The 11035-nt window shown below is 42.4% G+C and overlaps 1 protein-coding gene across 1 annotated transcript; it reads right to left on the bottom strand.

Annotated features, from left to right (window-relative positions):
• Nucleotides 1-2650: 2650 nt before the first annotated feature.
• On the bottom strand, nucleotides 2651-8105 carry LOC125011190 (kidney mitochondrial carrier protein 1). The gene is made up of 9 exons (XM_047590276.1): nucleotides 7862-8105; nucleotides 7599-7746; nucleotides 7164-7258; nucleotides 6853-6938; nucleotides 6016-6111; nucleotides 5782-5906; nucleotides 4496-4619; nucleotides 3975-4055; nucleotides 2651-3446 (listed from the first exon to the last, which is right to left on the bottom strand). The coding sequence occupies exons 1-9, from the start codon at nucleotides 7923-7925 to the stop codon at nucleotides 3405-3407; spliced, it is 861 nt and encodes a 286-aa protein (XP_047446232.1). The 5' UTR covers nucleotides 7926-8105; the 3' UTR covers nucleotides 2651-3404.
• Nucleotides 8106-11035: the final 2930 nt, after the last annotated feature.

Here is an 11035-nt window from a genome sequence, read left to right as displayed (position 1 = left end):
CTTGATTTGACAGAGATATCAGCTGGGGTTTTGCTCTTAAAGTTGTATACAAGTGCACGTAAGACCTGCTCCCCCACCACGCTTCACGGCACAGCTGGAATCGAGTTATTCCGCGCAGCCATGCTTATCACACCAACAATAACGTGGCAACACAACTCACGGTGGCTTAGATGAAGCAGATACAACAATAACAGTTCTCACACAAGTAATAAGTCCCACGGCGATGCTCCCTAAATAAGAAGGCGCGGCACAGATCCTCTCAGACACTGCAACGCTTCCCTCTCCGCTCCCCTGAGCTCCCATTGTTTCCTCAAACAGCTCCCAAGAAGGAAAACTGGGAATTTACCCACTGAAATAAAACAATTACATCCCAGACGGCCCTGAAAAATTCATAAGTTTGTGGGATGCTGAGTGAACATGTGTGTGTGTGTGCGCGCGTGTTTGAAAAAGAAACTGGGCAATCCCTCTGAAACACAACTGTGCTAGATTTGTGGCCTCAAAGTCGAGGGTTGGGAATTTAAAGCGCTATCGGTGTATTCAACTGGGTCGAGTGGAGGTGGGCGAGTGCGACGGCTCAACAGCGCCACGACGTGGTGCTAGCAACGCAAAACTCATGGCATGGAGGCATGGAGGGTTTTTTCCCCTTTTATTTCAAATATACTAGACCACAGCAGCATTTACATCAAAATCAGAAATTTTGGCAAAATTACACTGGCTTACAATTCAACAGAAGCTTGCATACGGCAGCCAGCAGAGAGTATATACTTTAACATGATGAGCATAAAGCCGCGTGCAAATACAGTACATGAAAGTAGAGTAAACTGTGGAACGGCCTTCAGTGCCTTTAAGAAATAATCGCCATCAAATGATGCCCTTAACTGGCTCCAGTCGCTCAGAAGCTAGAGGTGTGTGGGAGATATAGTAATACGTAGGTTTACATAAGAACCCAGGGAGTCCAGTGTCAACCCCAAGCTGCCTTAGGTCATATATACATACAGTGGGGGAAATAAGTATTTGATCCCCTGCTGAATTTGTAAGTTTGCCCACTTCCATAGAAATGATCAGACTCTGGTTTTTATGGTTGTTTACTGGTTATGGGTATAGACAGAATATCAGTCGAAAATGCATAAAAAACACACAATCTAAAAGTTATAAATTGTTATGTATTTTATTAAGGGAAATAAGTATTTGATCCCCAAGCACAACACAAGTCAGTACTTTGTAGAGAAACCTTTGTTGGCAAGCACAGCGATGAGACGTTTCTTGTAGTTGGTCACCAGGTTTGCACACAGCGCAGGAGGGATTTTGGCCCATTCATCTTTACAGACAGTCTCTAAATCCTTCAAGTTTCTTGGCTGCCTCTTGGAAACTCGGAGCTTCAGCTCCCTCCACAGGTTTTCGATCGCGTTAAGGTCTGGAGACTGACTAGGCCACTCCATGACCTTAATATGCTTCTTCTTGAGCCACTCCTTTGTTGTCCTGGCAGTATGTTTTGGGTCATTGTCATGTTGGAAAACCCACCCACGAGGCATCTTCAGTGTTCTTGCTGAGGAAAGAAGGTTTTTGTCCAAGATGTTACAGTACATGGCTGCATTCATTGGCTCCATAATGCGGTGAAGTTGCCCTGTACCCTTTGCTGAAAAACAGCCCCAAAACATGATGTTTCCACCTCCATGCTTAACCGTGGGTATGGTGTTCTTTGGGTCATACTCACGTTTTTTCATCCTCCAAACACGGCGGGTCGAGTTAATGCCAAAAAGCTCAACTTTGGTTTCGTCAGACCACAGCACTTTCTCCCAAGCCTTCTCTGAGTCATTTAGATGTTCACTGGCAAACTTAAGGCGGGCCTGTACATGTGCCTTCTTGAGCAGGGGGACCTTGCGGGCACTGCAAGAGTTCAATCCATAACGGCGCAGTGTGTTGCCAACTGTTTTCTTGGTGACGGAGGTCCCAACTGCTTCCAGATCATTAACAAGCTCCTGCCGTGTTGTTTTAGGCTGCTCCCTCACCTTTCTCATCATCATCCTCACTCCATGAGGCGAGATTTTGTGGGGAGCTCCAGACCGAGGACAGTTGATGGTCCTTTTATGGGTCTTCCACTTGCGAATAATGGCACCAATAGTTGTCACCTTCTCACCAAGCCTTTTGCTGATGGTTTTGTAACCTATACCAGCCTTGTGCAGGTCTACAATCTTGTCCCTGACATCTTTTGACAGCTCTTTGGTCTTGCCCATGGTGCTGTAGAAGTTGGAATGTAAGAAACTGATTCTTAGAGCAGGTGTGCTTTATATACATGACGAGTTAAGATCAGGAGTATTGGTAATTAGTTGACTGAGCACAGCTGTGTGCCACATGCGCACCAGCCAATCTGTAGGAGCCTGAATTCTAAGTGAATTGTTGGGGATCAAATACTTATTTCCCTTAATAAAATACATAACAATTTATAACTTTTAGATTGTGTGTTTTTTATGCATTTTCGATTGATATTCTGTCTATACCCATAACCAGTAAACAACCATAAAAACCAGAGTCTGATCATTTCTATGGAAGTGGGCAAACTTACAAATTCAGCAGGGGATCAAATACTTATTTCCCCCACTGTATATATATATGTATATATAGACATGAGACATGATATCTGTCCGCTGGCTGATTATGTGACTGTTATTTATTACAGTACATCAGGATCTTTTCTTGGCTCTTTACTCTGTTAATACTTATGGGAGATTCTTAGAATAATGAATAATTTCACCTTTCCACACACACTAGTCTTTCAATTTAGAAAAAAAGAAGAAAAAAAAGACACCACATCCAGTCCCGAGTTGGTTGCGTACAAAACATCTGTCTTTTAAAAAGGGAATGGTCGTGCCGATTGTCAGCTGCTGTCTTACATTCTCAGTCAATATGCAGCATGGGCAGGCTGCACCACAAACTAAGGCACTCAGTCGGGAGAGCACTTGGACTGCAGACGTCTGGAAGCCTGCCTGTGTGTTCCTCGTGACATCAGATCCAGCCTCTGACTGATGTAAGCAAGTGTCTGGGACTGACTGCTGCTGCATCTTAAAATTCTCACCGAGCTCCTTGTCAGCCAATCAGATTACATAAATCTCAGGGATATCAAATTTAAATGAGCGGTTAAGCTTTAAGAAGCATTCGAGTTATAACATCAGATGAGTGTTTGCGTGTTTGTATGTGTCACAGTCTCCACACTTGCTGCAGGCTTCAGGAGGCATTGAGCCAAAACAGGAATCAGACAAATTCTCATTCTGCCATTTGTCTACCCACTGTCCTCGTTGCTTCCATCAAGTATCCATCATCGTCCGGCCATTCCTGAATTTGGTCTTCACAGCTCTTCTTGGAGCTTCCCTCACAGTCATCTCTTCTAGTTGCCATTTTCCCCCACATCACTCATCGATCTTCTTCAGCTGTTCATAGGTGAGGAAGAACTGAAAGGGTGAGTAAAGGAACGTAGTTGTGGATATTTTCTGTTGTTCAAAATGAGAAGGACACTGAAGAACTTAAGCTTTTTTTTTTTTTTTGCAGTTGAGCTCAAAGGCTCTCTTGTTACTTCAGTCTGCTGCAAACAGTCAATAATCACATTACTTCTTTCAAGCCCGGTCGGGCATGAGGGGCATCTGCAAGCAGTGCTTTTTCCAGTTCAGTCATCTTTAATCAGATCTTAACCTTTGCAGAAAGGCTTTCATAAAGTTCACCCTCCTTCCCCCTTCCTCTACTTCCCCACCTAGACCTTCTTACGTTCAGTATGACGGCGGGCAGTGGGGTACCGAGACGACAGTTTCACAAAGTTACATAACAAGTTTAGCTGGCATTAAGAACGACCGGCTTGGAATGTCATACGTCACCAAGCGCATAACAGAATTTACAACTTCTCCTCGCTGATTTCTCCAGCTCAGGAGGTATTGCATCACAGAGGATATATGTCCATGCGTGTAAACTGATGGTTGAAAGGATACAATGATGTTCCATGGTCCCAGGCGGAGCCAGTTAGGAAAGAAACCTTTGTAGAGTGCCATAAAGCCCTCGGAGCGCCACGTCTGAAACAGGAAAAACAAACATGTTAAAAACCTCTATTTTATATTATTATCCTGTAATGAGCATCCTCCGCATCTTTAACTGATTTTTAATCTAGATATTTATCATCAAACACACCTTCACTTCTTCATGGTGATACAAAGCTAACTGTTAGATCTAAACGTCAAAAGATACAGTTGACTGCTTTAAAAGTCGGCATTTGTCGTTCACACAGAAAAGTCATTAAGATGTCTGAGTTCACAGCGGTACTGGCAAGTGGGAGGACCAATGACAACCAAAGCCCCTACTAATGGATTCTATATTTACCAGAGTGCAACCAGTCTCATCTTTTTGCAACCCCCACTTTGCCCAGCACATGCTGTGTTGTATCGTAGCCCGCATCGTGCATCAAGAGATCTAGATGTGTGAGGTTTATATTCTTCATTCAGTGGCTCAGACTGACCTGCAGCAGACAGTCTACTGTTCCCTGGTACAGCGCTCCTCCTCTCTGGTTCATCATGCGCGTCCGGACCACATCCACAGGATTTGAGGCCAAAGCCCCAGCCAGACCGCACACAAAGCTGGACCTGTGGAACACAAGGGCTCATGTTTGTCGTGTTTCTTTGTCGTGCTGTGGCAAACGCTGCTGCCACAAATATGAAAGGAAATGTCTAAGAACACATCCACACATCAACACTACACCTTCTGCTCAAAATACATGCAACGAAATGAGCTTTTGTAAGTTGGCTGAAATGTATATTTTGTTTCATACCATAAGACTTATGGTATAATATAAACACACACACACACACACACACACACACATATATATATATATATATATACACATACACACACACAGATCAACTTGAAAGTGTCAAGATATATATAGACGAGTTACTGTGTTCACATCCTTGCCTAATTATGGCAGCTGCCACTGTCTGGCATGTTGAAGATAGCAGAAAAAAAAGTCAGTCAGTTGTTTTAAGTGCAGGACCTCTTAGGTTCCCACAGCAGCAAACACCCACTGTGTTTCAGAACTCAAAACAACAGGATAGTAGCATCAATATTTTGAGCATTACAGTTCTGCTCCCGGCGGTCAGTGCCTGGGATGTTGTTGTTGCTTCTTTATCGGTTGCTTCGCAGACAAAAACTCAATAATGGCTCTGGAGAGCAGATGCTGATCGTGGCAGTGCTGTTTCCATGAACATTACGCTCTAAATGAAGGAAGTAACCTTTGCAGCTTCATTTCCAGTTACTGAAGTTAAGCTGCTTCCTGGCAGAATATAGTAAGTAACACCTTTCTTACAGGTCTACACTACCAAAGTCTAAACCTGTCAGATGAATCATTTAGGTATAAGAGGTAAAAGTTAAAATTTTTAACGCTTTCTCCATTCAAAGAATTCACAATATAATATGTTATTTTAAGAAAAAGATATAATGAAATTATGGTAGATGTTCTGGTTATTATTTAGTGGCTGATAACAAAAGGATCAACAGATTAATCAATTTAAAAAGTTGGACAAAATGAGCACGACTACAGGTTCATGAGACCATGTGATTCCCCCGTTGTAACAGATCTGGCTCGTGTCCCCAGCGGTTTATGAGATGTACTCAGGGTCTGCTTCTCGTCTTCGTTTTCTGGCTTAGAACCAACTGAACGTGTCCCAAAAATCTTGACATTACAAGCGATTTTGCTCCAGGGACAAACATCCCGTCACATGACAGTGAAAGGTCATCCGAACTCACAAGAAGTGTGTGTACACGGTGTCCCCCATGTAACCCGACATGATCAGGTGCTTCTTGGTGATGTCATAGACTGGAAGCTCGACCCCGACCACGATGGCTGCCCGCTGCGCCGTCAGGGAGACGCCCTGAAACAGAGAGGGAAAGAGAGGAGTATTACATTATTGTCTTCAGCCTGCTCTACCTAAAACTCATCAACACCGTGGCGGGTTTTTATAGTTTTTATATTGTTTGTACCTTCCATAGTCCTCGCGTTCCCTCCTCCTGATAGATGTTTATGAAGTTGCCCATCATACTGCCCTGGATCACTCTTCCTTGAGCCTGCATGCGGATCTGGGAGAACAGACAGAAGTTGTTGTCTATAAACCTGAGCTTGAGGCAATGGTGGTGTGGGTTAGGCTCGCACTAGAATGCAAAATCCAAGTTAAACATTTCTGGCAAGCTCTTAAGTATTTTCTTTAGCCTTGTTTCTGTGCAATTCTTCAGCCCATTCTTGACTTGTTTAATTTACATTGGCTGCCGTTGAAAGAGCAAAACAAAAAGCCTCGGTCTGTTTCCTCGCTTGGAGAAGACTTGCTGGGTGCAGCCAGTACACGCTGTCAAGAATGCAATGTCCTGAAACGCAATGTCAGGAAACCTGGGCCCACATGTAACAGCCTGTTAAAAGCTTAACAAACGCACACACTGCTGGGTTTTGTTACGTCACACTCAAAAGAATCCAGGCCAAACATCATGAGTACACTCTGCAAAAGCGTTGGTGTCATTTACAGAACGCTATGTTAGGCCTGTGATGTTTCTGTCTATTTTTAATCCACAAGTGTGGTTTTGTTAAGACCAACGAGTTCTTCACTCTACTGTGCGTGCCACCAAAAGACGTCAGCTAAAGCCCGGAGCCGTAACTCACTCATCCAGAAAGAACACAATAACAATCCCTCATGATTTGAGAAAAATATTGGCATCACAAGAGGAGGGCTTCACTCATGAGTAATTACAGCAGCGGCCCCGCTGTCGTTACAAAAACAGCCAAACCTGCTCTACGGGTTGAGGCTACAGGTCACATGTGAATATAGCTACCTTCAGCACATCAGTGGGATTGGCAATGGAGGAGGAGATGACTCCAGAGAGAACTCCGCACGCCACATTAGTCAGCAAAGTCTCATCTGAAAGAGGAGAAGAGCAGGAGGCCAAATGTAACTGTGAACAGGCAGCATTTGATACCAAGGGTTAGGATTAGGGTTTGCCATTACAGCGTTTTTACTGGAGAGCAGGTTATATTCAAATAGGTCACGCACACACACACACATCTGTGTCTCGTCTGCGACCTTCAGAAGGAATGCACATGTGTCGGCCTGGAGCCCGAACAACAAAACTTGTGTGGAACTCACCCTCTGGTCTGTCAACCAATAGTCGCTTAAAGCTTTGGTATGTGCCAATTTTTATGGTCCCATAGGAGGCCTGTCGCAGCATGGCAGGAGCAATTCTGCAACAAAGAAAGAGAAAGACTAAGTTTTTTTTTTTTTTTTTTTAAAAAACCTGGTTCCAGACCCTCAGAGAGCAGTCCAACAATAAAACACTGGCATAGGTTAATCTAAGACAGACTCTCGGCTTTGGACTGATAGGAGTGCGAGGGGGTTAGAGGTGGGACAAGGCTGTTAGAAAAATGGGAAGTCTACAAGATAGAAACAGGAAGCATAAACATTTCGCATAAACCAGAAGTGCAGATGGATCACAATCAAACTGCGAGTCCATTATGCATCTAGTTAAGTTTGGGATACGAGACACGCAACAACAAAGGTACAAATTCACTATAGCCTACTGACCCAGAATACAGTGCCCGGAGCCCCTCCTCTCTTCCTATCCTCATCATAGCATGAAGCATGCCTCTGTAGCGAATCTCTCGGTATTTGATGTCGCCCACTTGGCCTTGGACTTGAAGACGGGTCTTGGCCAGGTCGATTGGAAAGGTCCCTGAAACACACAGCGTTGCATACATGCTTATAACGCTACATACGTCGACCAGGATTTAAACAATTAACAGTAATCCCCACGGCTCGGCCTCCACGCCTCCCCATGCATCACTCACCGCATTCCGCTGTCACAGAAGCTAGTCCGCCGAAAACAAAGGGCTTCCAGTTTACGGTAGACATGTTCTCCTTTCCTTTACCGAGTCACAGTGAAATGTTCCCGGCGAACAAGCAATTGGAGGAGGTGGGGGCAATATAACGTCGACAGCTGGTACCTTAGCGTGCAGCGTTTTAATTTCAGCCGGCGTTGGAGGAGGCCAGCCCCGCGTACACGTCTCCCCTCCTCCTTCCCCCGGGGTTGTCGGAAGGAGCTCCGCCTACTGTCTTCACCAGCATTGACGGCCTCCACCGTCCCCGCCCACTACCAGTTGCCAGGCAACAGTGCCAGGAAGGAGTACGGAACTGAAACATGAAGCAGGAGAGAGACTGCTGCTTAACTTCCCACCAGTAATAATTAGATAAATCCTGGTATTTTGCCAGGGAATTTAGAAACTGTTCTAAAATTCTGAGATTTTCTTTAAACAATTGCACAATGCAATTGTTTTGAAATTGTTAAAAATGCAAACGTGCCCCGAAAGACGTAACTATTTTTAAAAAGGCACAAAATAAAAATATACCAAATGCATTATGGGATACGCAGACGCAAAGAAGGGCAGAGTTATTCACTGAAACAAACTGTGTAAGTATGCCTAATAATACCTAGGTAATGGAACCATATGTCGATTCTTTGTTTTATGAAGAATAATTACACAATAGTGTTCTATTTGATCAATGCAGTTCTATTTATTGTATCTAACCCTACCCCTAAATAAAATAAAATAGACTAATAAATCTCTTCATTTGTCCTCTGCATTGTCAAATGCAGAAGATGCAGGTCAAATGGAATTTTGTATTTACTTTTTTTTTTTTTTTTTACATCCTTAATGCTTTTTAATTGTCCTTCCTCTGTTGTTTTCATTTATGTTTTATTTGCATGTACTTTTACATTTAATTTACTTATAATATCAATGCCAGCTGAAAATTGTTTTCGCACCTCATGCATTCATCAGTAAGCTGCAGAGGGTTGATGTACACTTATATTTATAGTAAACATCTGACCTGAGCATGGTACATAACATATACCAAACACCTTTGCTTTACTGTATACAGTGAGTTATTACCTTAAACATGACCGTGCCCATCACCTTGTGGTGCAGTGCTGTGCATGCTACATATCTAAATGTGTGTATGTATCACAAGTAAAGTTTTTGGATTTGTCTTGTTACACAACTCTCTTATTTGGAATGTTTCTTCCTTTAACTTCCTGTTAATCAATGTAGTACCTGAAACAACTCTACACAAATGTGAAATTGAGCTATAATGGTTTCAACACAGAGTTTTCCCTCTGTGATATATTTTATATCTTTATCTTTTTTATATATCTGTTTTTTGCATTAGACATAACTACAATATTTGGCAAGACTGTATCTTTATGAGTTCTTCAGAGCAGAAATATTGAGAAGCTTAGAGAACTAGCCATATTCATGCAGCAGCTGCTTGTTGTTTCTTGTCTATTTATATATCTTAAAGAACATCAGTGTCCCAATCCTGTTGTCTCAGATTACTTATTACACATGTTGTGCCAGTATGTCATGACAATAAGTATGTCATCTCCTTCCAATATTCTGCCTAGTTGGAAAAGGAATGTGATTTCAGTTCGTACCCAAAGACGGATAAACACTGTAGTTCTCTTACTGATGACCCTAGACTCACCGGAGGCAGCTGAATTTGAAGGAACAGCTAAAAAACAAATGTACTGTCATGGATATTTTGCTCAGCGGAGAACTGAGAAAGAAAGAAGGTCTTAAATAAAACACTTAAGTAACAGGTCTATATTGCTCATTGTCTTCATTTTCTTCCGCTCAAGACCTCAGACATTAACCTAACTGTCACTGGCTATCTTACAAAACATACCACTTCCTGTTATTCAGTCTAGACAACGTCATGCATCTTTTTGGCAGTTTTGTGTACTAATGTGCCTTTGTACCATACAGACATCAAGTCAGCATGTTATAATGTCAGTATGTCCTTTCTAACAAAAGGTCATTGTGTCATTCTGCTATGTCACTATGTGCGCTTGTACAAGTAATGTGTTTCTGTGTATTTTTATATTTTCTTTTTTTAGCTTGTGCTTTATGGACACTAACACAGAGATGTCACAGCGAGGTGATAGCTCACAAGCTTCTATTTTCTTTATTATTGTACTATTTCTTCATAATAATACTTATATGTCTTAAAGTCTACATCAGGTTGGTCATTTGCAGTTACAACAAAAGGATTTCTTCCTGTTAGGCTAAACACAGCAAAGCAGTCTGACATACATCCAAAGTGGATGAAAGGTGTAGGAGTGACAACTGTGCCAATACACAGTGTCCTATTTTCAAAGACTACACTTTAAGCTCATTTTCATTCATTTTAATGTAACTTCTTCTTTTGATGAACAGATACAAGAACAAAGCATGCGCCCCAGTGTCGAATCATACATAGATGTATTGTACAGGTATGTCAGGTATGTAATAAACAACAAAAATAAATGCATGACAAGTCTGATTGAACACAATGGTATGCAGCCTGGAAGAAAATCTAGAATAATTTCCCACACCTTCAAATTCTAAAATAAATGGAAGTGAAATGGGAAGGGTGTTGTAGTTTTACCACTCTGCCTTTAGAGGTCAGGAGAACACCACTTTAATATTTCACCAAATCTACTGTAGTGCATGGATTACTTAAGGCACTCGGCAGTCCAGTGATAGTGTGCAGACCTGTTTATATCACATATAAGCCAATCAATCCTTGCCTAATGAGTGAACATGGACAGCAGCAAGTAGTTAGCTGGCATGTGTAGAGATGGAGAATACAGAGAAGCTGTTGTTTGATTTGATTTTGCAAGGATGTCATCTTTGTCTGGAGGCAAATTCCACTGACCTGTCAAACAGAGGAGACTGTATTGTTTGTGCAAATGCCTCAGCTTCATCTTATCTATCTTTTCTCTCTCTTATGTCCCTCTGGCCTCAGTTTCTGGGAAGAAGAGGGTCCATTCTCCTGACTGTAAGACATTCATCTTGAGCATATTTATTATGATCATATGCTTGTTGTATTGTTTGATTAATGGGTTGGCTATGGGTCAGTAACCCCAGTATTGCCATCAGCATGTTATTAACGACCAAACAGAAAGAAGACGTGTGTGTATCACT

The sequence above is a fragment of the Mugil cephalus genome, chromosome 7 (assembly GCF_022458985.1).
Source record: "Mugil cephalus isolate CIBA_MC_2020 chromosome 7, CIBA_Mcephalus_1.1, whole genome shotgun sequence".
Taxonomy (NCBI): Eukaryota; Metazoa; Chordata; class Actinopteri; order Mugiliformes; family Mugilidae; genus Mugil; species Mugil cephalus.
The sequence above is the reverse complement of the archived record's forward strand: the minus strand, read 5'-3'. Positions and strand labels throughout refer to the sequence as shown.

What these genes read in the sequence shown, in the direction of transcription:
- LOC125011190 (XM_047590276.1), bottom strand. Translation starts at nt 7,925, where the DNA reads ATGTCTACCGTAAACTGGAAGCCCTTTGTTTTCGGCGGACTAGCTTCT. An exon ending in TTCTGTGACAGCGGAATGCG is followed by an intron (nt 7,747 to 7,861) that starts GTGAGTGATGCA and finishes TGTGTGTTTCAG; the next exon opens with GGACCTTTCCAATCGACCTG. An exon ending in CAGTAGACTGTCTGCTGCAG is followed by an intron (nt 4,056 to 4,495) that starts GTCAGTCTGAGC and finishes TTCCTGTTTCAG; the next exon opens with ACGTGGCGCTCCGAGGGCTT.